This window comes from Linderina pennispora, assembly GCF_002104995.1.
Source record: "Linderina pennispora strain ATCC 12442 chromosome Unknown DL89scaffold_2, whole genome shotgun sequence".
In the NCBI taxonomy this organism is placed as follows: Eukaryota; Fungi; Kickxellomycota; class Kickxellomycetes; order Kickxellales; family Kickxellaceae; genus Linderina; species Linderina pennispora.
The window spans coordinates 176,198-202,106 of NW_024468250.1; the positions used below are offsets into that span (position 1 = coordinate 176,198).

Genomic DNA, 25,909 nt, shown 5'->3' on the forward strand with positions numbered 1-25,909 from the left:
TCTTTGTAGTTTTTGAGCCAAACCTCGTCAGTAGTAAAGATGGCCAGGCTCGACATGGGCGACATGCTGCCCAAGGAGGCTATCAGCCAGCGTATCACCGGCGACACGCAGTTTATGTTCCAGTTCTACAAGCCCTGCATTCACTACTTTGAGCCGTCCTCGCTGATATCGACCATGAACGAGCCACGTCTCCGCCAGTCGCTCAAAGTTGCCCTGCAAACCTGCCCGCTGCTGTTCTCGCGGTTCGTTGTACAGCCGGACCTTTCGGTAACCCTCGACTACTCTCCGACGAACCCGAACCTGCCGACGCTGGAGTTTGCACACTCCCGGCTGACATTCCGCGAGGTGCGCAGCAACAACTTTGCATATGCGTTTGCGCAAACGCACAAGCTGGACATGCCAATCCCGACGGCACCATCAAGCGCAGCATGGACACCCCCATGCTGATGGCGAAGGTAACGTACATGTCCGACGGCGGCATTGCCATGTTCTCAATGACCAACCACGTGGCCTTTGATGGCAGCGCCATGTTCCACTTCCTGGCGCACTGGGCGAAATGCTGCCGCGCCATCGGCACGCACACCACGGTGGCCAGGCCGGCCGAGCTCGAGCCGTATGCAGTCTCCCTGGTGGCCCACACGGACAGGGACCCGGAGTGCGGCCCGCAGGAGATTTCGGTGGACGCAACGCGGACGCCGCAGCAGCTCATGTTAGCCAACACCAAGAGCGTCAGCGAGCTGCAGGCGTGCGTGTTCAGCATTAGCCTGGCCAATGTCCAGAGGTTGAAGAAGCAGACCGAGCAGAGCGGCGTGCTGGACAACGACGAGTGGGTGTCGAGCAATAATGCCGTCGCCGCATTCGTGTGCCAGTGTGTGGCGCGCGCCAACACCGACGCCCAGGTATATGAAGCCCAGGACTGGACATTCTTCCAGTCTCTGGATATGCGCCACCCCCTGGGCCTGCCGACCGGCGGACTCGGGTCGCCGCTCATTCTGGCCGAATGCAGCGTGCCGCTGGCGGCCATATACGAGCCCGCACAGCTGCCCGAGATCACGCGCACTATCCGCCAGTGCGTGAACAAGTACGACAAGACGTACTGCCAGGAGGCCATGGACTGGATGAACTCGTCATACGCCTGCCTTGCCAAGACTGTTGGCGAGCCATGGCGCCATTTCTGGTTCACGGCACTGAACACGAATCGCACTGCCGTCGGTGTCTCGTGCATGAACAGGATTCCAATCTATGATGTGGATTTCGGGGCTGGCAGACCGGTCATGGCTAGGTCGTTCAACCCACGCCCCAACTACATCATTGTGTTTCCGGGCCCGCCAGCCATGACGGCACGGTATGCGGCGATGCCAATGGCGTATGACTCGCTGCATTTGTATGTCACGCTGGAGAAGCCGGCGATGGAGGCACTGCGCAGCGACAAAGAGTGGTGCCGGATGTGCTCTGTTGTCAGCGAATTCTGACCTGCTTTGCGATTCCGGAAAAGGCATGCAATCCGGAAGCGGAATGACGACATTGAGGGTAGTTTTGGATATTAGTCAGACTGAGCTAGTATCGGAAACCCCTTCCGCGGGTTCAGACTTTTTTGCTCTTTCACTCTCTCACAAACTCTCTTTTCCTTTTCACAACATTAAATTGCCTGACAAATTAGCATAATGACAGTTCCACTCGTCGCCAAGCAGCTGACCGGAGACGCGGTCGCTGCCGTGGCTGCCATTACCACTTCCAAGCCCACGATGGCGCTGGGCACGCCCTGGGAGAACAACAAGCCGCTGTGGGTGTTTGGCTACGGCTCCATCATCCACAAGGTCGACTTTCCGGTAGAGGCCAGCGTCTTTGGGTTCATCCGCGGCCGCAAGCGCGCGTTCCTGCAGGACTCGCACGACCACCGCGGCACCGAGGAGAACCCTGGCCGTGTCTGCACGCTAATTCCCGTGGCCGAGTGGAACCGGATGTTCAGGCAGTCGGTGGACCCGCACAGCTCCGTGTGCTGGGGCGTCGCGTACAAGGTGCAGAGCGGCAAGGAGGCCGAGGTCAAGAAGCACCTAGATTACCGGGAGAAGGACGGATACACCATCGATTTTGTCGATGTGTTTGAGGAGGAGGGCATGCCACCGGTGCTGGGCAATGTCATGGTGTATGTTGGCGTCAGCGATAACCCATCGTTTGCCGGTGCATCGTCGATGGAGGAGACGGCCGCGATTATTGCCAAAGCTGAGGGCCCGTCAGGCACCAACAGAGAGTATCTGTTCAGGCTGTGCAATGCACTGCGTGAGCGCAGGGATGATGCACTGGATCCATATCTGAGGGAGCTGGAGGAGCGGGTCAAGGAGCTGGCAGCGGCTTCATAGGAAGATTGCTGGCTGTAGAAAACAATTGGTAGTAGAATTTCAAAAAGGATAGAGTAAAAAACGGAAGGGTAAAAAAACTGAAAGAGGGCTGGCTGCAGCGAGCTGGCACAGAAGTAGCCTTGGGATCATAAAGCAACCCGAGTTTGCTAGAGACCAAACATGTTATTCTGGCTGGCCTGTGACTGCTGCTGCGCAAACGGATTGAACTGCTGCTGCTGCTGCGGCTGCTGCTGCTGGACATTGAATCCGCCACCGCCCATCATGTTCATGCTGCTCATGTTGTTCATGTTGTTCATGGCGTTCATGTTGCCCATGCCCATGCCCATGCCCATGTTTTGCTGCTGCTGCTGCTGTGCCATCATCGCGCTCTGCTGGTTGCCAGCACCCATCAGCTGGTTCATGCTCGGCTGCCTTCCGGTCGGCGTCATGGCGGCACTGCTTCCGCCGGTCGCAAACGGATTGCGGCTAACCTGGCCAAACTGCTGCGTGCTCGACGACGTAGTCAGAGCCGCCGGGCTTAGATCCACCAAGGATGCCCGCCGGTCATGCCGGCAAACGGCGTTGCTGTTGTGTTGGTGGCCGATCCAAACGGGTTTGCCTGTGCGCTGCTGCTTGAGCTGAGCGCGAGGCTGGCAAACGGATCGATCTTGTCGCTGTTGCGTGCGATTTCAGCCAGCCGCGAGTTGGCGTCCCTCGGGTTGACACCAAAGGGCAGCGGCTTAGCTGCATTGCCGCCGTCGAATGCGTTGCCGAAGGCACCGGATGCGCCGTCGAAGGTGTTGCTACCCAGGAGGCTGACGTTGTTGGTACTCTGGGCTTGCTGGGCCATGCTGCCAAAGGGACTGCTGGTGCTGGGCATGCCTAGGGCAGCAGTGCTCTGGCCGAACGGGTTCGCGGTGCCCATGCCGGCGGACGAGTCAAGGAGATTGGTGGCCAAGTTGGGCTGGGAGACGAACTGGTTGATGTTGTTGCCGTACGGGTTGGTGTTGCCCATCTGGCCCATGCCGCCCATGTTGCCGCCCATGTTGCCGCCCATGTTGCCGCCCATCTGGTTCATGCCGTTCATCTGGTTGGTGTTGTTATTGAGCCCGAACGGATCGAATGCACCACCAGAGCTGGCGTTCATGTTGCTGTTGAACTGGCTGTTGTCCATCATGCCACCACCGCCAAAGGCGCCCATCAGATCGTTGGCGGCCGACGACACCGGCTGCTGACCAAACTGCTGCTGACCAAATTGCTGCTGGCCAAATTGCTGCTGGTCGATAAACTGCTGCTGGCCAAACTGCTGCTGGTCCATAAACTGCTGTTGCTGGTTAAAGTTGGTCGGGCTGACAGACTGTGCGGGCTGCGGACTGAACGCATCATCCAGTCCGCCGATCAAGTCAACTTCGCCATTGGCTTTCGCCTTTGCATTCTTTTCCTTCTTCTCATTGTCCTTTGCTTCCCGTGCGCTCTCCTCAATAGCCCGCCGCAGCTCAGCATCCTCGTCGTATCCGCGGGGCACATTCTTTTGCTCTGCCTCGCGCCTGCTGGCCGCAATGGCGTCGCGCATATCTCTGTCTTCGTCTCCATACCGGTAGTCCGGATTTGACAGGCTGTTCTGGCGCCCGTGTCCACCGCGTCCACTTGTCCTGCTCATGTTACGCGCTGGATTGTACGGCCGCTGTGACGGGCCCTGGCTGCCGTACTGCGACCCATACATATCGCCGCCGGGATCGTTGAAGCCCATCCGGTCGTTCATCCAGTTCTTGTTCTTGCGCTCCTCGCGCAGCTTCGAGGGCTCCAACAGCAGTATCGTGACCTCCTTGGCCTTCTGTCGCACATTGGCGCCCTGGTCGCGCCCGCTGTCGTCAATGTGCTGGAACTCGCGCAGCGTCTTGACCACATAGATGTTGTCTACCGAGTACTGCAGCACCTGCTCCGACCCGCAGTGCAGACAGTAGTCCAGCACCGTCAGCGCCTACCAATCAGCACAAGCATTAGCAAGTGTACAGTGGAGAGTTCACGCGGCGCACAATGCTCTGTCGCATTAGGCAATATATACTCGGTGGTGTTACATCGCCAGCCTTGCCTACTGCTTTATGCTGATGCTAGCAAGAAGTGAGAGAGAAGGGGAGAGAATGCCCGCGAGTCGCTTACCTTGAAGACATGTCGCCAGTTCTTGCCCTTGTCGTTCAGGCGCTTGTCCAGCATCTCCATGACCTCCAGGAACTCGTGCCTACAGAGAATGTTCCCGTTCCCCCAGAGTTTCAGTGCCCTTGTCTCCTTTTTTTTTTTGGGCAAAGCGGTGCCATGCCGAGTACTCCCCCCCCACTGCTGCATGGTCAGGCCAAGCTCCCACTGCCAGCAACGATACTTACTGGTTATACGTCGCCTGGGCAATTTGGCTCATCAGCGCCGTCGACGGGCCGCCGACATCATTCGAGGTGGCATCCCGGACCCTCATTTGTATATCCGAGTACCCCTTGGTGTAGTTCTTCCTAAATTCATTGTGGAAAAAGGGTTTCGGAAAGGGGGTTTAGGAACTGTGTGCCTTTTTCGCATACTCATACGTCACCCTCCGCGAGCAGGAGCGCCTGCCTGCATTCGCAGATTCCCTGCAAACTTACATCGTCCGAAGGACGCCTTTTGCCGTCATTGTAGTATGCCCCTTGTGTGCGTGTGTTGTGTGTAGTGGAGGGAGATAGGGGAGGGGCACAAGCCTAAATTACAGTATTATGAGAGAAGAAGAAGGAATGCTCCAATTACTGGTAATGCTCAGCAAGAAACGGGTCTAGTGGAAAAATGTGCAAAAATCCGCCTCTCGCTCCCCACTCTGATGAGAAGTGGAGCGCCGACGCAAGTCAGCTGACAACAGATTTTGTTCTTGGCCAGGGCTCAGACCCCCGATCTCGCTCTACTGCGTGTCATATGACTGCACCGACGCCAGCCGCTCGACATCGCCGATCTCGTCCACGATAAACCTGGGCGGCGGGTCCTGTATAAACGGGCACAGGTCGCTGGGCAGGAACGGGCCAAACTTGTCGACAAACTCGCTCCGCCTGTCGACCTCCTCCAGATGCATCACGTCAAGGCGCGCCCGCACATCCTCGACGACCGCGTGCTGCTGTGCCTGCGCCTGCCGCCGCCGGTGGACCTCGCCGACCAGCGCGTCGTATGCGCCGTGGAAGTTGCGGTACCATGTGATCAGATTCCACATCTCGTCCTGGAACACCTCGACCTCGGTCAGCAGCCGCTGGAACTCGCCCTGCGAGGACTCGGAGCGCGAGAGGAACCCGCCGATGGCCTGCGAGATTCCGCCGATGGCCTGCGATTGCTCGACATAGTCGGCAAAGAACGCTGCGCACTGGAGGCTGCGCACATTTGTCTCGTCAGCACGGCGCCGGATGCCCACCAGCGCATCCTGCAGCTCGGCGATGATCAGAGGGATCTCGTCGGTGTCCCTCAGCAGCACTACAAAAGAGGAGCCAGAGCTCGGCCATTTAGGTTGCATAGACGACATTTACAGATGCAACAACACCGGTACATGGTTGGTGGGAGCATGCGCTGCCACCCCCTCCCCGATACAGCCACTTGCCTTTGTAGTCGTCTAGGCTGAGCACGCCTCCTTCGCTCTCCAGGTCTTTCACGGAGTCCTGCAGCTGCGCGCAGTGGTGGCTGATCATCTCGGTGTCCTGCCTGATGTCTGCGACTGATCCAAGTGTCTCGGCCAGCAGCGCTGCAGCCTCGCGCAGCCCGCCCCATGTCACGCTGATGTCGTCAGGCACCGGCACCTCGATTGCCTGGACCTCGTCAAGCACAGCCCGCGCAAGCGCAACATCAGCCGCGGCGATCTCCTACACACCGACACTCACGATTAGCTGCATACCAACACCAGCACTGCCTGCGATCTCTGTAGTCCCCCCTGCAACGCACCGCTAGATGGTTGAGGCACTCCTCAGTCTTGCCTTGCAGCGCATCCACTGCCGCCTGGTCGATGTGATCGTGCAGAGTGTGCTTGCGCGTGCCGCCTGGCGCGCTGTCGAACGGGCTACGGAATTCCTTTCCCACCACCTCTCTGTTGCGGAGCAGCTCCAGCACCGCCGACATGTCGGACCGCAGATCCTCAAACTGCTGCCGCTTATTCTACATATGGAAGGTGGGTCGTTATCTATCCCATGGAATGCCTTTTGGGCTGCACCAGTGAGTCTCGCCACATGCCCACGTGTTCCGGCAAGCGCGGTGTCTTTTTTACCACGCTGCGTGCCCGATGCAGCCTGGCCTTCTGCAAATGGCCATGCTCCGTGAAGCCACTGGCCAACAGCAGCGAGCGATGCTGAATCGTCCCGTTCGTCTGTCGAGGCGGGCAGCCAGTCGCTGCTTTGTTTTGCTTTGCCTTCGCCTCAGCTTTGTTTTGCTTGTCTGTGGAGCCACAGCTGGCATGCTAAATCTGGCATTGCGAGGTAGGGGAGGTAATGGCAGACCCACTGGGCAGGTCGCACACTTGGGACTGTCACGGCCAACGGGGCAATCCCAAATGGCCGCGTAAGGAAATTTTGCACACTGGCCATCAATAATAGCTCGGCTAGCGGTCCGAGATCCATGGGCGCAAATGCAGAGCACCAATGAAGATCCAATTTGCTAAAAGGGGTTCTGAGAAACGTACCTGAACGGTTGTCTCCAAGTCGCCGAGGTGCTGCTTCAAGTCGGCCTCGAGCGATCTGCACGCCTACAACTGGGAGAGAGCATTTGAGCTTGGATCCCATTCCGTGAGCTGGTTTCAAAACACCCGCACAATCAGCAGCGCCTCCCGAGATGGCAATGGTCAAGGCAAGCACACCCCAAACTCGTTTGATCTTCCCAGTTTCAAGAATAACAAACACTGGCCCGGTTATCACGCAATTTCATCTGCAATTCCCCCCGTCCTACGTAGCCAGGCATTCCAGCCCAAATCCACAGCGAAGGCGAGATCAGCGCAAACGGAGCCTTCCCAGCTGCACGACACAGAAATTCCCGCCATGCTCGTCGTGCGCTTTGCTGCTGCCTGCATAAAAGCCCATCTGCCAGTGTGGTGAGAGAAAAGTCTCCGCCGGGCCATTCTCACAGATAAAAGGGAGCCTTGCCGGGCTGGGTCCATGCCGAGCAGTGGCCCAATGACGAATGGCGCAGGACAGCTCGCACCACCGTCACGAAGTGAGTCTAGAAGGCGTTCTTCCGACTCATAGCAGTGGTGGTTGGACTGTTTGTTTGGGGTGGGGAGAGCAAGCCAACAGGATGGGTCTGGCTGATCGCCGGGCAGCAAACAGAACCCGTGAAAGGTGGGCAAGCCATTGCACGTGTACCTGTAATTGGGCCGGGTTGTCAGCCATCAGAAAGGCTAGCTTTGGATGGACTCGGCAAATGAGGGCAAAGTCCCGCCGGGCTGTCTCCAGACAGGCACATGCCTGTGCGAGGACGTCTTCTGCAACGCGCGTTCCTTGGAGCGAGGGCTCGGACAGTTTTGTAAGCGATTCAAGCGACGCCATCCGGGAACAATAGAAATGACAGTAGGGGTTATCAATCGTCAAAGACATTGTCGACGCCGTGGCCGGGCTATTTCTCCGCGCTATTTGGCCACATGCACATGGCTGCTGCCCGTTATGGCCCAGGGCTGCCGGCAGCTGCATGTTAATGATGGCTTCCTCGAGGCCGGTGTGGTAGTAAAGAAAAAAGTGTCAATTTTAGAATATAGAAAACGAAACTATGTATGAAGAGAAGGGGAGTAGGGTACAAAAGTGCCCAATAGAAGTGACAGGGGGTTGCATAGTGCATCTAGAGAAAGGCGACAAAGCGCAGGGGACAGAAGCTTAGTTGTTGCCCGGGTTGGTCAGGATGCGCGAGGCGTGCTCGGCCTGGGCGCTCTGCAGCCGGCGCAGCTCGGTGCTGTCCATCTTCAGGCTCTTGCCCGACTTGGTGAAGAGCTGGCCCGAGATGATGCGCTTGCCAAAGTTCTGGCGGTTGGCCTCGGGACGGTCGTTGATGTTGGTGGCATAGTACGAGGCACCGCGCGACGGGATGGTCGAGATGCGGTTGACGGACTGGGCAGCATCGATCGAGGCGCGGGTGCGCTGGCGGGCAAGCTCAACCTGCTCGGTGGACACGGGCTCTCCAGGAGTCGGGGGAGCAGTGGAGGCAGCGAAGCGGTCGAGGACGGAGGCCATGCCGAACTTGATGAAGTCGAGGGGAAGGAACCAGACAATGTCCCAGATCCAGACGGCTCCAGCCCAGTGCCCAGCCGGCACCGCGGATCTCGGTGAATCCCCAGTTGGCGTAGACAGTGATCATGGTGGCCACCAGCTGGGCGACAACGAAGGCGCAGCACAGGAAGGTCGACGGGCGCTCGGCGAAGAAGAAGCCCTGCGAGCGGGTCACGAAGATGAGGGCCTGCGACAGAATCGAGACCTGCAGGTAGATGACCGAGTGCAGCGAGAAGTCGTTGCGGTTGGAGAACGCCTTGCAGCCGTGGCGCTGGAAGAAGTTGGTCTTGTCGATGACGGCGAAGAACACCAGGGTCGACAGGGTCAGGTAGCAGCCGTAGACAATGGCGTACGAGAAAATCTCCTTCAGGTTCCAGGCGTTCGGGTGCTTCGACGGCTTGACGTTGTCGGTCGAGATGGTCATCATGGTACCGTCATTAATGATGGCGAGGATAAGGACCAGGAACGGAGGGAAGTCAAACTTGAAGGCAAAGACCAGGATCGAGAACGTCGTGACAACACGGATGGTGACCGAGCAGGTGTAGATGGCGTAGTTGCGCATGCGCTGGAAGATGATGCGCGAGTGGATGAACGCCTCAATGATGGTCGACAGACCAGCCTCAGTCAGGACGATGTCGGAAGCAGAGCGGGCAGCATCGGAGGCATCGGCGACAGCAACACCGACGTTGGCCTTGGCGAGAGCGGGGGCATCGTTGACACCATCACCAGTCATGGCAACCATGTGGCCCAGGTTCTGCAGACGGTCGACAATATCGTACTTGTGCTCGGGGTACACACCGGCGAAACCGTCGGCACGCAGGACAAGCTCGTCAACAGAGTTGGCAATGCCGTGGAGCTCCTCGGGCTTGTTCAGGATCGAAGCGTTGTACATGGTGTCGCCCATACCGAGCTCACGGCCGGTCTCCTTGGCAATGGCCAGCTGGTCACCGGTGATCATCTTGACGTGGACGCCGAGCTCGATGGCACGGTCGATGGTCTCCTTGGTGTCGTGGCGGGGCGGGTCGAAGATGGGCAGCAGAGCGATCAGACGGAAGCCGGTACCGGCACCCTCGGGGTCGTCGCCCGGAACATCCTCCTCGGCAACAGCCAGCGCACGCAGGCCACGGGTGGCAAACTCGTCGACGTCGGCGTGCAGCTGCTGGACAACCTCGTCGGTCTTGTCGCGGGTGGCGAGCTCAAGGATCATCTGGGTCATGCCCTTGGACACACGGTGCAGGGTGTTGTCCGACAGGCGGCGGTAGGTGACCTCGGTACGCTTGTCGACCGGGTTGAACGGGAGGAAGTTGAGGACCTCGATGCCCTCGCGAGCAAGCTTGGTGTCGGACAGGGACTCGACAATCGACTTGTCGATGGCATCCTGGTTCTCGATACGCGAGGCGTAGGCAGACAGCTTGAGAATACTCGTCAGTGGTCAGATCGGTAGTGTAGTGCTTGACAGCCTCAGTCTTGATGGTCAGCTCGTTCAAAGTCAGGGTACCAGTCTTGTCAGAGCACAGGATGGTGACACCAGCCAGCTCCTCAATGGCCAGAGATGCGGGTCACAATAGCCTTGTGCTCGGCAAGCTGCTTGGCACCAATGGCGAGGGTCACCGACAGCACAGTGGGCATGGCAATGGGGATACCACCGATGAGCAGCACAAGCAGGTTGTTCATACCGCGGCGGTAGCGGAACCTGAAGCCCGGGTACATGACAAAGATCTCGGCAACCAGGAAAATCGCAATGGAGATGATGCAGAAGTTACCAATCTTGGCCAGCACCTGCTGCAGATGCCCGGTGCCCTCGTTGGCGCCAGCGACGAGCGAGGCAGCGCGGCCGAAGAACGTGTTCAGACCAGTACCAATGACAACAGCCTCAGCCTCGCCCTGCTTGACAGTCGAGCCAGAGAAGATCTCATCTCCGGGCTCCTTGCCGACGGGCAGCGACTCACCAGGTAAGGGCAGCCTGGTCGATCTTGACGTTGTTGGACACGACCATGCGCGAATCAGCGGGCACGACATCTCCAATGCCGATGGCAATGATATCGCCGGGCACCAGGTTCCTTGGCCTCCATGATCTTCCACTCGCCGTCGCGCTTGACCTTGCACTGGGGAGCCAGGGCCGCCATCAGGGCCTCGACGGCCTTGCCGGCGCCGCGCTCCTCGTAGTAGCCAATGCACGAGTTGCCAAGAAGCAGCAGAACGATACCGACGAAATCCTGCCAGTCAGGCGGCATGCCTTGGCCGTTGGACAGCGCAATCGCCACAAGGGCGGCAGCCTCCATGACCCACGACAGCGGGTTCCACATGAAAGACAGGAACATGAGCAGCGGGTTGACCTTCTTCTCGGGCAGCTTGTTCTCGCCGAACTTTGCCACACGGGCCTCGGCCTCGGACTGAGTCAGACCCCCGGGACCGCACTGCAGCAGCTGGAACACGAGCTTGTTGTCCATTGTCTCGAGATCGAACTTCTCCTTGTCGTAGAGATCAGAGACCGTCAGCGTGTTCGGGTCGACATTGAGCGTCGCAACCTCGCTCGCAGGAGCGGGTGCCTTTTCGGCATCCTTGGACGACATTAGATGGGCTTGGACGGGATACGCGAAAAGGGGGAGTTATGTATCAGAATATAGAGGGGTGAGGGAGGATTATATGGAATAAGAAAAGTAGAAAATATAGGTGATGGCAGATATCGGAAGCGGGAACCTGAACAACTGAATGTTTCTAATACACGCGCATATCAAGGCTTATTTCTCTTGAGGCACTCTGGGCAGAGAGGATGGCGTGAAAGAAATAAAAACTGACGGTTGTTTCCTAGAGAGGGGAGAAAAAGTTCTAGCGATATGAAAGGCCTAGCGCCAGAAGCGAGCGGGTGCCAGCAGCTTTATATTCCGGTGAGGCTGGACGGGCAGGGGAGGTTCGAGGGCACAAAGGCGCGGGATGGGTGGAACTGATTGTGCTCTGTGTGAGCAGCCATTTTTCGAATAACTTTTCTGCATTTTCGCTGATAGCCAGTTTCGCTCCTAGTGACAGTGTGATTCTTGCCAGCCCCAGACCAAATTTTTCCATAGCGTCAACACGGCTGTGCAATCTTGGGGGGGACAGGGGGGTGTCCGTTCTCGGGCTTGGATTGCGGGCTGCGACCCCTCCGAACCAATCAAGCCGCGGACTCCGTGTTTCGCAAGCCTGTTACTTTCGGGTTCCTTTCCGTAGGTTGCGCTGCTGCTGCCAGGCAGGAAGGAAAAATGCTGAATGAGAAAATCTCTTTTTTTTTCTCTCCCTTGCTCCCCCCAAAACGGACTGGCGGGTTCATTGGCCCCGACGGAACGTGGGTCACGAACCCACCCCCCAACTCGCTTCGCAAAACAGCGGTCTCCCCCTTCGTTGGACATGCCCACCGCCTGCCCGTGCTCGCCCTTTTGCTGTGCGAGATCCACTGTTGATGGTTGGGGAGTGCTGCCCAGTGTGGGAAGACTACCTCCTGCTCGTCACCGCCCGCCTGGCTGTAGAGGAGATGCGCCAGCGGCGGCGGTGCTGGCATAGCATGGCGCCGGTGGAAAAGAAAAAGCCAGCTGGCAGGCCATGATGTCTGCGGTTACGTAAGTGATGTGGAGGCAGGCGTGCCAGGAGCCAATCGCAGGAACAATGCGCTGGGCTGTAGATTCTGCTGCTGACAGCTTTGCTGCTGCTGCTTTTGCCGTTGCCGGCAGAGACGGGGCACATTCGCATGACCGCCCATTCGCCACCCCCTCCTTTCCCGTCGGCATTTCCTGTCCACCATTGCATATGCACGGACTTTATCACTTTCTGCCCATGGGCGCATCCGACGGTGACAAGATCGGACACGACACACCGAATTTATTTTGTATTCTGAAACAAACCATTTTGCCGCCCGTTTGCGTGCTGCCTTTGCAAAGTCCGAGAACCAGCGTGTCGCAGACAAGGCAATAGACGATCAGCCCCATACGATTTAAGGCAATAGTTCCGTCCCCCTGTTACCTGCCCAGCGACGGCTGGAGTACCGGAATCCACGCTTAGAGTCGCCGGAGGATACGCTGCAGCTGGCTGCATATTCCACCAGACTCTTCATCATAAGGGCCAGTGGCTCTCAGGCCGGCCCAGGCATGGCGGTTGGCGTGATCAGCGCAACCCCAGATATGCTGCGCTCCGAATAGACCAAGCCATCCACCAAAGACCCATCACAACCCGCCTCTTGCGTCGATTCCAGATGCCGCAATGGCTGTCCTTGTATCGATGCCTGATGCTAGCATTGGGTCTCGCTCAACAAAGTGCACATTAGCAGCGACCAGGGAGGTGGTCGTATAGACCAAATGCAAGGCGATCCGCAGCTCAAGCGGTTCCACTATTGCCACCAGCAAGCCAAATATTGCGATTCCGTGCAGACGACCACTCGCCAAAGGCACCACAAAACTGACTAAGCACGCTCTGCGATATGCTTGCTCTTGCCCACTGGCAATACCCCCGTCTGCTCTCTGGCTTCTAGCAATTCCGAGATGAATGGATAATAGGTTCATCCACTCCGACGGTGAATTGTTAGGACAGAAAACAAACAGCCCGCATCCATTTTGTTGGCACCAACGGACTCCCGCAGCCTAAGGGTACCTGTTCTACCTTGACGCACCACCCCCAGACCGGCACGATGGAAGCGGACATCCACTGCACGCCCTCCCCCCTGCGCGCAGCGGCATCCGCTCCTTTGTCATGCTGGTTCGCCAGAACACGGATATCACCGATCAAACCTGGTCAGAGAATGGGCGGGATGCAAAAAACAAAGTCGTTGGGACAGCCCTTTGGATGTGGCTTGGATGGGTTGGCGGCGCCCGCATGACATATGCAGGATATTGTTTGCTGCATTTTCTACACCTAGCGTCTGTGCCCCCACCGCCCGCCTGTGCCGGCAATAAGCAAGCATGCCAATTCGCTGCCCACCATCGCCCAACCAACCACCCATGCCAGAAGAAAAATACGACATTGACAGCCAGGCGCTCCAGCTGGGCCACACCGAATCGGTTGTGAATCATCAGCGCTTTCCAGCCAGTGCCCGTCGCCAGCAAAAGAAAAAACTAAAACAGTGATGCCCAGGCTAGACCACAGAAATTTTTTTGCAAAGTGACACAATGACATCGGCTGGCCAGTGAAGAGGAGACAGCATTCGCCTTATTGCCCTCTGGGACCTGCGGACCATGGCCATCGGCGTTCAGCTCATGCGTAGCCCCATTCTGTTGGGGGACCAGGGAAGAGGAGCCAAGGCTGCCAGAGTATTGATCTGGTACCACTTTTCCTCAGGTCTGGATGCTCCCGGGTCCAGCGGCACAATGTTTCTCCAGCAGGCGATGGGTTGCTCAGCTCGCCTCACGCTAAGGCGTGCTGGCCTGCGAAAGCAGCCCCATGCAACCCGTGCCATAGCCACGGCTGTGTCTGGGGCGAAGAGCCATCCACCAGCCTCACCACGGACGAGCTCTGGAAGAACCTTTCTCCCCCAAACGCTCGGAACTCTACAAACGCGCCAATGGCTGTATAGTCGCACTATGCAGTATGCCGCACCGTGCTGCGCACAATTGCCTCGCCTGCACACCCCACAGGACAGCATGTAAGCTGGCCGCGGGGTGGCTCGCTTGATTGCATAAATATGTGCGCTTCCGAGTATATGTGTACATGGGAGGTCTCTGTTGGGGGCGAGGGAGTTGCAGGACAGACGCTCACGAGGGACGAACAGGGGGCAGGGCACGCGCACGCCCGGTCGTTTTGGAAACCCAGTTTGGAAACTATGCTACCCTATAGGAGAATTGCACATATCCCGGACATATGCCATGCGAGGTTCTGAAAAAAGTATGAGTAGGAGCGAGTTCCGCCGATGCTGACTCCGCCAATAGCAGTCACAAGCCGGTTCCGCGATCGGCGCCAAAAGCCCACACATCCTTTTGCTTTCACGACTGGTTGCCACATAGATCAGTGTCCACAGTAAAACAAGGCACTCGCTTGGACATGTTCACAGTGCCCAATTGATGTACTGGCGGCGGTGCTCGGAACGGCAGATACAGGACAGACGATACACAACACATGCAGCGCAGATGGCCAATGTTGCTGATAGGGGATTCAAGGGGGGACAACATCTGAAACTGTTTCAGAATCATTTTGCCCCTTGCTTTTTCTGACGAATGGGACGTGCAGTTAGCTCCGGAATGAAGGGAAAAATACATGGGCAATCACTCGTTCCCAGTTTCGGCAATTATAATATCATACGCCTAGCGTCGTAGATCCAAGTGTGGCGAGCGCAAACGGACTATGCTAATGAACAGCGGGGCAAATCTCGATGCGCTCCTGGGGCTGCGATGTGCTGGCAGCAACGCAAACAAAAACCTTTGTTGGCTGGCCAATGTACCAAATGCACCGGAGCTCGCCCCCACCAGACCGTCGCTATGGCACCAATTTCTTGTATACAGCGGAGCTGCTTGGGTCATGGGAATAGCTGTCGTCAGGGGCAAAGCTGCATAGCTGGCCGATCATTAGGTAGCTATATTGCGGTCCTTGGCGTACCCAGGCCAAGCGCTGGGTGTGAATCAGCCAAGCGCAGGCCAAGCATTGGCAACCGCTCGATGTAGAAAAAGAAATGGATGGGTGGAGCTGCCCCCTCTGTCCCTCAAAGCTAAAGCCCGCGCTGGCGCATCATATGGCCAGCACCAATCCACCATCCCCAGCGTGCATGAAATTACATACTGCCTGCTTCTCTTTGCGCGTTCGTGGCTTGGGCTCCCTTGTCTGGTACATGGTAAAAGTAGCGAATAGTCTTTAGAAAATGAGGGAGGGATGATTCTATTGCTGACTGTAGAACCTTCTCAACAGACACATGGGCTTCCAGCAGCATATCATCAACCATCCTCCTCCAAGGCACAGATTGTACTGCTCAAAACAGGTCACAATGACAAGCGCCATTGTGCTGCTAGATCGCACAATGGCTTCCTGGATATGTCGTGTATATATAAAACTGGGTTCTCGCCGGAATCTTCGACCTGTGCAGAGAGCACCGATTGTGACCTCTGCAGTGGTCAGTGTGTATGTTTATTTTTTGCACGAGAAACGCAGTCTGTTTTTGTTTTGTGGCCCCGAATATTCCTTCAAATATATGTCCTGGCTGCCGTATCATGGCTTGTGCATGCGCCTCTTTGATAATGGCTTTTGCTCGCTCGCCCTTTATCAGCCATTACTGCCTAAATACCCAGCATGAATCAAGCATCTGCTTGTATTTCACCACATGCATGTGCCGGTTGTCTGGATGGCTGGGTCGGTAGGCCAGGCACGCCGAAACCCATGGAGCCCGCCGTTTCCTCCCTTTATTGCGCTTGAGGAATCAGCCGGCTGTCGGCTCAGATCATGCTATCAATCATGCTGCCGTTCTCGCCTACCTCTCCCCATCAGCTATCAATCAGTATCGATTGCAGCAAAAAATGGCTGTGGCATTCGCTGGATCGGAAGATATTACCCAATTGGTAATGAACACTGGCTGAAATGTTTTTGCAGCCTGCCAGCAAACAAACAAGCCCGTGAAATTTGTTTTTTGGGCCGAATGCGTCCATCAGCTGAAACTCATTAATTTTCGCCATGTAATTCTGGAATTCTGGGCCTGCAACTGCTCGGGCCCACAGTGCCACAAGGCGGACACAGACTGGCCGCTCTTGTATAACGTGCTGGCAATAGTAGCAGGCTGATGCTCCACAGCCTGCACCAAAGCCGCCGCAGATTAATTGCTGCCTATGGCCAATCCCACTGGGCATGGCAGTCCAACGAGCTACGGAAACAGCAAGCATCTGTTCAGCATTGCTGGCATGGTTACCAAGCTACCTTGTATAACACCGCAGCTCTCCAGTGCCAAAATGTGCCGACCACTGAGGGCCGACATGCTTTGCACTTGTTTGCTGCATCGGGGAGTGGGCGAATTCCACACCATCAGCTCAAGTTGACATGCAACTAGCAAACGAGGCAATGCATTATCTGTCTGTCGCATATGCAGGGCATCTCCTGCTTGGGTAAACCATTATGCCTGTGCGTGATCGGGGAGAGGGACTCGCTGACAAAACCAGTCCAGCCATCCGCAAATCTGATATATGGTGATTTAATCGTTTGTTGTTTGAACTATGGTGTCTCTGTAGAGCGAACAGTCGCTTTCAGCTCCACATTTGTCAACACTGGTCAAAATGAATACACCGAATTTCCAGGGCTTCTGCACACCCAAACGCCGGCCCGTGACGCCTGGCCGGCGCGACAACCCGCTGCCTGTCTTCAACAGCCCGGCTTCAGTACAAATCGGGCGCATGCTCACTACCCCGCATGCAAGCAGCATACGGCCACTCGAGTACGGAACGCCCAACCCGGTACTGGAGGACATGGCAGCGACAGTGTCCAGTGCGGTGGCAACAACCAGCGAAGAGTACGAGGCGCCACGGGTCTGGTTCCAGCGCGACAAGGACCGCAAGCAGAATGACGAGTTTACCAGACGCGTAGACGAAATGGTGCAGGAGCTGAAGCGGCTGGTAAGAGAGCGCAAGGCCGAGCACGAGCGCCAGAGGGTGGACGCGGCAGAGCGCGAGGCCCGGATGCAGGCGGACATGCAGGCGTTGGAAAAGGAGGACAGCAAGATCCTGAGCGCGCTGAAGACCGAGATTAGTGCTGAGAACGAGCTGTCCAAGGCCATCAGTGGCCTGCAGATTAAGCAGCGGCAGGCAGGAGACAGGGTTGGCGAGCTGACGAAGCGCAAGGAAAGGCTGGAGGCTGAGATCAGGCGCCGCCAGGACGCCATTGACGAGAAAGCGCAGTGTGCTCGAGGGCCAGGCGGCACGCGACAAGCCCGAGCTCGACTTTTTCTCCAACACGATGGGCATCAGGATTATTAGTGACCAGGTTGATACGCTGACGGCAGTCTTCACGCAGATCTCCATGTCTGACCCGCAGCGCGAGTTCACCATCACAGTCGACTTGTCACAGCGCGAGTACAAGGTCACAGAGTACAAGCCGGCTATTGCCAATGTGCAGACCCATGTCGACTGGCTTAACGCAACCAGGGACTTCTTCGGCTTCTTGAAGCGCATCCGCCACCAGTTCGCCGACCATTACAACCAGACGCTCTAGCAGTGATGTCACATCCCACCCGCTATGTAAAGCTTATATGGCGCCAGTTTGTCTTGGCAAATAATTTCTGTGGATTGTCTCGCCTACTTCAGCTTCATAAACACTAAATAGTACGCATGCACAATAGGCAAATGTATGTCCTCGCTATTGTCCCGACCCACTACGCACTGCTCTTGGACGAAGCTATCGCGGCTGATGACATCGTCACGCTTGCGGGCATGGCCCTGCTCGACAACGACAATGAACTCCTTGAGCCTCAGGCGGATCTCGCCCACGGCGCTCTGGACATCCTCGAGCACCAGCATGCCCATCGGCCACAGCTTGCCGTTCTCGTCACGCACATCCTGCACACCCACAACAAGCAGGCCCGAGGGCGGCAGGCGGTGGCTGGCATCATGTGTGATTTGCACCAATGCCTGGCGGTAGTCGGCAATGTGGGCGCGCAGGAACTGGCACTCGGGGACATGCGGGACGACGATGAGGCCAAGCGGGGTGTCGGCGATCGGCTCACGTGCAGACTGGGCGACCATCTTGCGGTAGTGCGAGATGTCATTGGACTCCTCGCCGAGCTCCGACACGAGGCCAAGCTGCAGCAGCTGGTTGCGGTTGCGCTCGATCTGGCGCTGGCGCTCCTTCTCGTAGCTGTCGACTGACAGGAACGGCTCTTCCTCCTCAGAGTCGCTGGAGTTGGGGCTGGCCGGGCTATCGCTGGCCGTTTTTTGCACGCTGGGCATGGTGCCACGCGGATTCGCTAGCGCCAGGTCGATCTGCTCCCAGTTGGAGTTGTCGCGGCCAAAACGCTCGACCATGCGCGACATGCAGAGCTGTGGGAAGGTGTGCAGAGAGTGTGGCTCGAATGTCCATCACGCTGCCCATCACGACGCTCTTCCTGTCGATCGGTGATACAGGCACGGCACGCAACACGCGGGCACAAACGGAAACCATGCATGGACGGGCATGCTGGGCGGCAGCGGGGTTATGGAAGCCGAGGCTCGGGTCCTCCTGGTACTGCTCGGCCGTGAGATACATGCGATCGACAGCGTCCTTGGGAACCTTCCGCAACGTAGCAATGAACTCATGCGTGAACATTAGGAAATCAAACTGGACGCACAGGTAGGTTCCCAGGCCGAATGCCTGGCAGTACCGCTGGCGCTTGACCAGCAGCTCGTCGAGCTCGAAGCCGCAGTTGATGTAGTTGCGGATGAGCTGGTAGCTGACGTGGATGTAGAAGCACTCGGCGCGGTTATCCCCAATGCCGACGGTCACGCACCTATTCATCTTTAGCAGCCGCCAGCTGTCCTCAATCACCCGACCCATCTCGCGCTGGAACTCGTCAGGACCCGGGAAGCGGCTCAGGATCGCCGTCGATGTTTGTGCTGTACAAAACACAGTCCTTGTACGGCGGGTGGGACAGAATGTGGTCGTAGCTCTCGGGCTCAGCAAAGTACTGGAGCGCCGGGCCAATCGCCCGCACACAGGTTCCGTGCGTCGCCCTGCATGATCACTGGGCGGTACTCGACGCTCATGGTAGAGTCAGGCGGGATTTGGAACGAGCAGTTGCGCTGCGACAGCGCGACGGCAGATGGATTGATATCGACACCAATGCACTTGCGGTTCAGCAAAAAACACTCAATGGCGTCGGTCCCGCGGCCCAGGAAATTCGACAGCACGCGCTCCCCACGCGTCGTGTACCGGAGCAGCGCCCGACGGACGGTCTGCGGCAGCCACGTGCCGTGGTAGTCTGTGCCCGAATGCGAGCCCCAGCGCGGCGCACGTCCTGGAATGTCAAAGTACGTGGAGTCGACAATCAGCGTAAACAGCATGCTGTCAGTGGGCCCGTACGAGCTCAGCCAGCCCATGCGGCTGCTGGCTGGCAGGCCAAGGCACCTACCCGGTTAGACGACACACAGGCCTCGCGCGTGAAATAGATGCTCTGCGTATAGTCCTCGACCAGGACGCTGTGCTGCGACTCGCTGGTCGGATTGTTGCTGCCGAAGGGATTCAGTGCTACCAGCTCCAGTTCGCCTGGGTCATCGTCGTTCTCGTCGTCAATGATATCGCCGTCGTCCAGTGCCCGGATGCCGGAGCTCTTCCCGTCGGCTACACTGCGCAGAGTGTGGGCAGCGGTGAAGCAGGGCTCACACATAAGCACTCCGCCATAGCCCTTGCGCCAGCGCGGCGACTGCGTGCGACGGCAGTAGTGGCAGCGGAGAGATGCGCGAGGTAGAGCTGCTCAGCCGCTCCTTGCTTTGGGCGGCAGCGTGGGCAGCGACGTGCTCGCGGAAACACCGCTTCTTGTGCGGGTGGTTGGCCAGGGCGTCCTTGGATTCGTAGCAGATCAGACACATGTTGAACTGGGCCTCGGGCTCCGACGGACACTCGAGACAGGTCATCCACATCAGATCGTTGGCCAGATCACGTGTGCATCCCGCGCACTTCACAATATGCAGAACCGGCGGTCTTTGGATGGGTCGTCCCGGTCTTGTTGTATCGAGCCCGCTCGCCATTGGCGTGCTTGCGGCACCAGAACAGCCGGCCATTTTCAAAGTGCTCCAGTGGCTTGTCGGTACACGCCACATGGTAGGACCGCTGGCAGCGCTCGTAGAAGCACCCGATCGACGCCCCGCGCTGCTTGCATCCAGCGCATTTGATCGTGCGCGCACGCCGCAGTGCCACAGCGACATTATACCATTTGTTGTCCTTGGAGACTAGCACTTCGGGTGAGTACTTGGCACACGCGTAGTGGGCCCAGAACCGCTGGCGCCGGACCGAGCCGCTCTCAGTCGTCGTGGTCAGAATGAACGGCTGATTGTTGACGAACCCGCCCAATGTGTCGTCGCACGGATCGGCGTCGCCGCAGAACGCGCAGCGAGGCAGCGACTCGACGATCGACTTCTGCCTGTCTGTGTCGGCCTGGGAGTCACTAGTTTCGCCTTGGGCGTCGCTCAGGATCCGCGACCGGCCGGCAAATCGGGCAATCGGGCCGATGACGGCCGACTTTGTCATTGCACTGGTCGCCACCGTCGTGCCGTGCAGCCCGATAGCCAGCTTGCGCCACAGATCCTCGGCCTGGGCATTATAGTCAACGTTAGGTGTCGAATGTATCGAGCTCATATACAGCAGACGACCCGGCCAAGAGATCCACGCCTTGCAGCGATGCGTCCAAAGACTGGCCCTTCTCCTGGTAGGACGAAAGCAGCTTTGCGGTGTACTCGACGATCTCGTCAATGTCGCAGATGGGCGCACGGGCAAAGCACGGGCGCTTGTGCAGGTGGTTGGATGGGAACTGCTGCGAGAAGCACATCAGACACAGATCGAAGCTCTCGTAGTCGTAGCCGTCGCTTGGCCTCTCGCACTCGGTGCAGTAGTACCGGAACGTGCGAATCACGACATTGCATTGGTTGCAGTAGACGCACCATGTCGATGAGTCGCCAGCCATGGCCATCGCCGCATGGCCCTTCAGGTACTTTGTCATGAACATCAGCCGGTACGCCAGCGGCGTGGAGTCACGCAGGTTGAAGTTGCGCAGCAGCATCAGCTGCACCAGCGGGGTCTCCTCAGGGTCGTTACTAGTGCGCTGCTCGTCACTGCGATCGGCGGCTATATACTCGAGGTTCTCCGCCAGCCTGTGTCAAGGATGCCGCCGCCGCCTTCTTCATCATCTTGCGCTTAATGCGGTCTTTCTCGCGCTTGACGTCGCAATGCAATCCGCGAGTCCCGCTCGATCGTCTCCAGCCGCCCGTCGCGCTCGATTGTCTCGCGCAGAACCCGGATCCGGTCCGAATTGACGTTGATCCACTGGTTGAATTCCGAGGAATGCCCGTCGAAGCACACGCGGATGCGCCCGTGCTTGACGTTGATGATTGTGCAGTCGTGCCACTGCATGTCGCGGTCGCGCACCCGGATTGCGTCGCCCACCTGCAGGAATATGCTGTAGTCCTTCATTGTCATGTGCTCCTTGGGCAACGGGAACACCCCGGCCTCTTCGGGGTGTGTCTGCTCGTACACCTCCTTGTCGTCCATTGCCGCCTTCAGCGCCAAACGCAGCGACAGCGGTGCTGATTTGGTCTCTGGGCCCGGGGGACGCCCAGGCCCACGGAATGCCTTGGGAGCGGGTGCTGCGTCATAGTGTGTCTCAGCTGTGGACACCTCGGATGCCCTCGAATGCCCGTCGTCGTCGTTCTGGTCCAGTGTCCAGTCTTAATTTGGCCTGTGAGTCGTTCTCGGCAGACGTCGCTGGCACTGGTGGTTCGGCGTTGGCAGCAGTGTCTGGCTGCTCAGTCGCGAGCATAATGCGCTGCGTGTTCATCTCCATCCACTCGTCCCAGCGGCGACTGAATCCAATATAGTGCACACGGATCCGGAACGTCTTCACATCGGTGATCTCAGCCTTCCACCATAGCCTGTTGCGGTCGCGCGCTGCAATCATCATGCCCTTGTGATATACGTGTGCGTAGTCCTTGACACGCAGCAGATGCGGTACAGGCTTATATCCGCTGTCCACTGAGATCGGGTCTACATCCGGCAAATCATCCATCTCCTCCTCAGAAGCGGAGGCTGGTGCATTAGAGGTCTCAGCAGCGAGGTTGCTGCTGGTCAGACTAGTGACCCGCGCATTGACAGGAGCCTTCCGTGGCTTGCTTTTGCGCTTGGCCTTGTCTTTCTCGCGCTTCTGCTGCTCCAGCTCCTCAACGTGCTTGTTGTACTCGTCTACCAGAGCTGCGCAGATCTTGCGCGCCTGCTCTTCAGTCTCGGCCAGGAGCTCAGCATACCCAGGCAGGCAGGCCATGGGCGATTCGCGCAGCTTGCGCATGCGCTTGCTGCCTGCCGCAATCCACTCGTTGTGTCCGTGGCCCCACTCAGCGTAGTGCACGAGGAACTTTTTGTCCAGATACGAGATCACTCGGCCCACATACCACTTGCGGTTTGCATTCAGGACCTCGGCCAGTTCGCCCGGATAGTACCCGTGGTGGTCCTGCATGATGCCGCCCGAGGAATCATTGGCTAGGCATTTGACTGCGCGCCGGGTCATAAACGCACCGGTGGTGACATACGAGTTGCTACGCCACTCATCCAGATCACCTGCATTCTCTTTCTGAACCCGACTGCGCTTGGCGGGGGAATCGTCAGCGTCGGTCTGGAGCGGACAATCTCCGGCGATCTCGTGGGCGGAATCCGAATCAGAGCTGGTGCTGGGATGCGGGAACCGCGCATACGGGTTGTGGTTGGGTCGGAATACGCGAACTGCAGCGATGCGCAGCTCCCTTGGGACTTGAGGGGCAGGTTCTTCTGCCACAGTATTTTCAGCTGGAGGAGCCTCAGCTGCTGGCTCGGGCGCTTTGGGGGCTTGCTTGCGTTTGCGCTTTGTAGCTGGCGCCCTGTTCTTTCCTGCCACTCGCCGGTTGCGGCTGCTGGTGGGACGCCCGCGGGGGCGGCTTGATGGCACAGGCTTCAGTGCTGGGCTGCTTGCCATTCCTACATTCTCATCGTCGCCCTCGACGTCATCCTCCTGCCCAAGCCCGTACGCATCGCTGATTGCCTGTTCAATATCGATATCCACAGCACTGTCGTCTTCGCACCATGCTTCGTCCTGGACATCCTCCGAAACCTTGCCCTTGTACATCAGGCGCCGCGACTCAACCCCGACCCACTCGTTGTAGCTGTGGTCCCACTCCGGATAATGCACCAGTGCCCTGCCGGCCTTGATTACCAGGACCACGGCGCTGTACCACTTTTTGTCCAAACTAAGCACTCTAACCCGCCCGCCCACGCGGATCCCCCCGCCGTCTAGCGTTCTCTGTATTGGATTCTCAAACATCCCCAGTTGTCCGCAGCGTTGCGCGGGTAAAGAACGCACCCGTGGTGACCACCGCGCCGGTGCTCGGCTTCTCGGCCCGCCTGCTCTCGTCCTCTGGCTTGGGGGGCACGGGCAGGGGAGGTTTGTCGTGCGGACTCCGCCTTGGCAGATGCGGAGTCGGCGCGGTCGGTGGATCGGGCGTTTCGGTGTTTTGGTCGCCGGTATCACTGTCGTCGGAAAGATCGGAGGAGAGCGACTCGAGGCTACTCAGTGACCCGGATGAGTCAAAGCAGTAGTCACTGATGTCGCCGCCCATGGTGACTTGTGTTGGCGTGTCGGCAGCTATCATCATTTACCAAGGTAACGCAGCACAAAACCTGCCTATTTTTTTAGTAGTAGGGAAAAGTGAGAGGGTCCAACAGACAACGAAAAAGGAACTCGCTCTCTTCGCCAAAGTGAGCCCCATGACAACAGGTATCCTCCCCACAAAGCTAGTCTTTGACCTTCAAAGATGCATTCTTGGGCCTAAGGGGAGAGATAGCAGACGAGCACTGGTGAATAAATAGTCTGTCTCGCTTTTACCTTTTTTGGACATGTGGCTTGCTGCGCTGGCCGACAGAATCCTTGCAGAGCGGCGGATCGGCAGCTTGCTCAGCAGCGCTCCATGACAAACCCCGCATACTCGCAGCTCATCGACGAGCCGACGCAGGCATCGGCTATTGAACTGTTTGCCACACATGCCGCACAGGTTCAGCATGTTCAGCAAGCGCTGCGCGGCACTCATGCGTGGTCTTCCGCGCTTTCTGCTAGTCGTCACGTCCATGTGTAGCTAGAAAGCAAAAATGCTATGCTATAAAGCTCAGGCGAAAAGCAACGCTGTTAGCGACTGCAACAAGGAGTGAAAACCCGCAGCTATCCGCTTACTGTGCTGTGCACCATTATATCCAACAGAATATACAGCTTCGATAAAAGCGATTAATCGCAGCTCTCTTAGTCTGTTTGCTTGGGTGTAAGGTGCAGGCTTTTTTTTAACGAGGTATATTTGATACAGAAGGAAAGGGAAAAAAGAGAAAAGATGCGCTACGTGACTGCACCGGCATGATTATATATAGCCGCTACTGCTAGCTTTACAACAGCCCACAGTTCTTGGCCAAGCATATACCATGTATTTGATGTGGCCACCTAGGAATTGCACCAAAAGCCACTAGACAGTTCCGAAGAATAGACTGCAGAAAGGTTCTCGTTGGCGCCCGATTCGCCATCGCCTGAGCCAGTTGCTATGCTGACGTCAGGGAGGCCGTGTCGGGTGCGCAACAGGTCTTGGTAGAGATGGAGGAGAAACACCGATGTTCGTTAAAGCGGAGATAGGTCGCGCTCTCGAACTTTCCCTTGGCTGCAGCACATACAAGGCTATGGAATACATTGCTGACTAGAGCTGGCATGACAGCCAGCACATGGGTTAGCACGAGAACCGATCACCTAATGGCCATGGGCAGCATTTCTCTGGCCTGGAGGTGAGGACTGGCCTTGTGCATGATTGTGTATGTAGTAGAAGCAGGTATGCTGGGACTGTCCGCGTGTTCCTCCTGGCGATCTCTCGCCATCTGTGGGGAGTCGCAGACTGCTCCGGTACTGAGAGGGCGTATCAGCTCAACATTCAGGTGCCGCAGTATCAGACGGACACTCCTGGATGTGTTCCACATGTCCTTATCTGTTTCCAAGTCCAACGCAAAGTGGTACCAAGACTCAATGAGTGCCTGTACGACTGCCAACACACGACTGCTGTGCGCCCCCTGACCTGGGCCTCTCCCCGATAATATGTGCAGCTATCCCAGTCCGCCACGACCCAACGCTCCAAAGCATGATAGCTTCCGATGCGTCTCAAGCCTGCAAATAGCGCAATGCGACAGAGCGAGGAGACGATCTATGACTTCATTATGACATCCTCAACGTGCTGCTCATGAAGGTCGTTGTTTTTGCAAGGCTATATTATTAGCACCAGCCGATTAAAGAATGGACCAAACCGAATATAGTGCCCAGCCAGCACACGGAAGTTGGGAGCATTTTTCTGCGACAATGGCCAAGCGAGCAAGAGGCGGGATTGTGTCGTACGAACAATCCAACGCTGGCTATCTCCCGGTCACAGGCCATGAGCAACACCCAAGTTCCCCGCTCCCGGTGCTGTTGTTGAGAGAGAAAGAGAAGAAAAAAATTTACAGGACGTGAGTACACCATCAATATCGCGTTGCCAGCCGTGTTTCGACACTCTGGCAGGTCATAGGAAGAGACACCAACCGCGGTGTTTGGGAGAACAGGGGAAGCAGTAAAGCGAAGGCTATGTACGGAGGTAGTTTGCAGGGAAAGATCTCACATGGAGATTCACCGGGGGAGAAAATGCT

General features: G+C 57.4%; 12 protein-coding genes across 12 annotated transcripts; 3 read left to right on the top strand and 9 right to left on the bottom strand.

Annotated features, from left to right (window-relative positions):
- Positions 1–39: 39 nt before the first annotated feature.
- On the top strand, positions 40–1,472 carry DL89DRAFT_290543 (uncharacterized protein; the record flags this gene model as incomplete). Its single annotated transcript, XM_040890090.1, has 2 exons — positions 40–371; positions 428–1,472. 2 exons carry the CDS (start codon positions 40–42, stop codon positions 1,470–1,472), a joined length of 1,377 nt encoding a protein of 458 aa, XP_040746031.1.
- DL89DRAFT_264896 (ChaC-like protein) lies at positions 1,353–2,434 on the top strand. Its single transcript, XM_040886426.1, has one exon. The coding sequence runs from the start codon at positions 1,665–1,667 to the stop codon at positions 2,358–2,360; it is 696 nt and encodes a 231-aa protein (XP_040746032.1). The 5' UTR covers positions 1,353–1,664; the 3' UTR covers positions 2,361–2,434.
- A 184-nt stretch (positions 2,435–2,618) lies between these two features.
- Positions 2,619–5,127, bottom strand: DL89DRAFT_81489 (ENTH-domain-containing protein). Its single transcript, XM_040892105.1, has 4 exons — positions 4,970–5,127; positions 4,721–4,840; positions 4,500–4,578; positions 2,619–4,320 (listed from the first exon to the last, which is right to left on the bottom strand). Exons 1-4 carry the CDS (start codon positions 4,996–4,998, stop codon positions 2,878–2,880), a joined length of 1,671 nt encoding a protein of 556 aa, XP_040746033.1. The 5' UTR covers positions 4,999–5,127; the 3' UTR covers positions 2,619–2,877.
- On the bottom strand, positions 4,815–6,595 carry DL89DRAFT_81534 (uncharacterized protein). Its single transcript, XM_040892106.1, has 4 exons — positions 6,276–6,595; positions 5,938–6,196; positions 4,970–5,813; positions 4,815–4,840 (listed from the first exon to the last, which is right to left on the bottom strand). Exons 1-3 carry the CDS (start codon positions 6,447–6,449, stop codon positions 5,257–5,259), a joined length of 990 nt encoding a protein of 329 aa, XP_040746034.1. The 5' UTR covers positions 6,450–6,595; the 3' UTR covers positions 4,815–4,840; positions 4,970–5,256.
- A 1,590-nt stretch (positions 6,596–8,185) lies between these two features.
- On the bottom strand, positions 8,186–11,410 carry DL89DRAFT_320490 (plasma-membrane proton-efflux P-type ATPase; the record flags this gene model as incomplete). The annotated part of the gene is made up of 6 exons (XM_040891212.1): positions 10,629–11,410; positions 10,554–10,594; positions 10,139–10,519; positions 10,033–10,113; positions 8,621–9,986; positions 8,186–8,595 (listed from the first exon to the last, which is right to left on the bottom strand). The coding sequence occupies exons 1-6, from the start codon at positions 11,146–11,148 to the stop codon at positions 8,186–8,188; spliced, it is 2,799 nt and encodes a 932-aa protein (XP_040746035.1). The 5' UTR covers positions 11,149–11,410.
- A 1,048-nt stretch (positions 11,411–12,458) lies between these two features.
- DL89DRAFT_264900 (uncharacterized protein) lies at positions 12,459–13,290 on the bottom strand. The gene is made up of 3 exons (XM_040886427.1): positions 12,773–13,290; positions 12,653–12,676; positions 12,459–12,624 (listed from the first exon to the last, which is right to left on the bottom strand). The coding sequence occupies exons 1-3, from the start codon at positions 13,102–13,104 to the stop codon at positions 12,540–12,542; spliced, it is 441 nt and encodes a 146-aa protein (XP_040746036.1). The 5' UTR covers positions 13,105–13,290; the 3' UTR covers positions 12,459–12,539.
- Positions 13,032–13,294, bottom strand: DL89DRAFT_264901 (uncharacterized protein; the record flags this gene model as incomplete). Its single annotated transcript, XM_040886428.1, has 1 exon — positions 13,032–13,294. A coding segment is annotated over one exon (171 nt), but the record flags the coding sequence as incomplete, so codon positions are not given.
- A 1,194-nt stretch (positions 13,295–14,488) lies between these two features.
- DL89DRAFT_264903 (uncharacterized protein) lies at positions 14,489–14,818 on the bottom strand. Its single transcript, XM_040886429.1, has one exon. The coding sequence runs from the start codon at positions 14,722–14,724 to the stop codon at positions 14,518–14,520; it is 207 nt and encodes a 68-aa protein (XP_040746038.1). The 5' UTR covers positions 14,725–14,818; the 3' UTR covers positions 14,489–14,517.
- A 1,939-nt stretch (positions 14,819–16,757) lies between these two features.
- On the top strand, positions 16,758–17,838 carry DL89DRAFT_264904 (uncharacterized protein). Its single transcript, XM_040886430.1, has 2 exons — positions 16,758–17,399; positions 17,470–17,838. Exons 1-2 carry the CDS (start codon positions 16,783–16,785, stop codon positions 17,711–17,713), a joined length of 861 nt encoding a protein of 286 aa, XP_040746039.1. The 5' UTR covers positions 16,758–16,782; the 3' UTR covers positions 17,714–17,838.
- Positions 17,839–19,993: 2,155 nt separating this feature from the next.
- Positions 19,994–21,106, bottom strand: DL89DRAFT_81687 (uncharacterized protein). Its single transcript, XM_040892109.1, has one exon. It carries the CDS (start codon positions 20,825–20,827, stop codon positions 20,129–20,131), a length of 699 nt encoding a protein of 232 aa, XP_040746040.1. The 5' UTR covers positions 20,828–21,106; the 3' UTR covers positions 19,994–20,128.
- A 705-nt stretch (positions 21,107–21,811) lies between these two features.
- DL89DRAFT_81685 (uncharacterized protein) lies at positions 21,812–23,773 on the bottom strand. Its single transcript, XM_040892108.1, has one exon. The coding sequence runs from the start codon at positions 23,529–23,531 to the stop codon at positions 21,849–21,851; it is 1,683 nt and encodes a 560-aa protein (XP_040746041.1). The 5' UTR covers positions 23,532–23,773; the 3' UTR covers positions 21,812–21,848.
- Positions 23,774–25,404: 1,631 nt separating this feature from the next.
- On the bottom strand, positions 25,405–25,838 carry DL89DRAFT_81682 (uncharacterized protein). The gene has a single exon (XM_040892107.1). It carries the CDS (start codon positions 25,743–25,745, stop codon positions 25,503–25,505), a length of 243 nt encoding a protein of 80 aa, XP_040746042.1. The 5' UTR covers positions 25,746–25,838; the 3' UTR covers positions 25,405–25,502.
- Between the last annotated feature and the right edge of the window lie 71 nt (positions 25,839–25,909).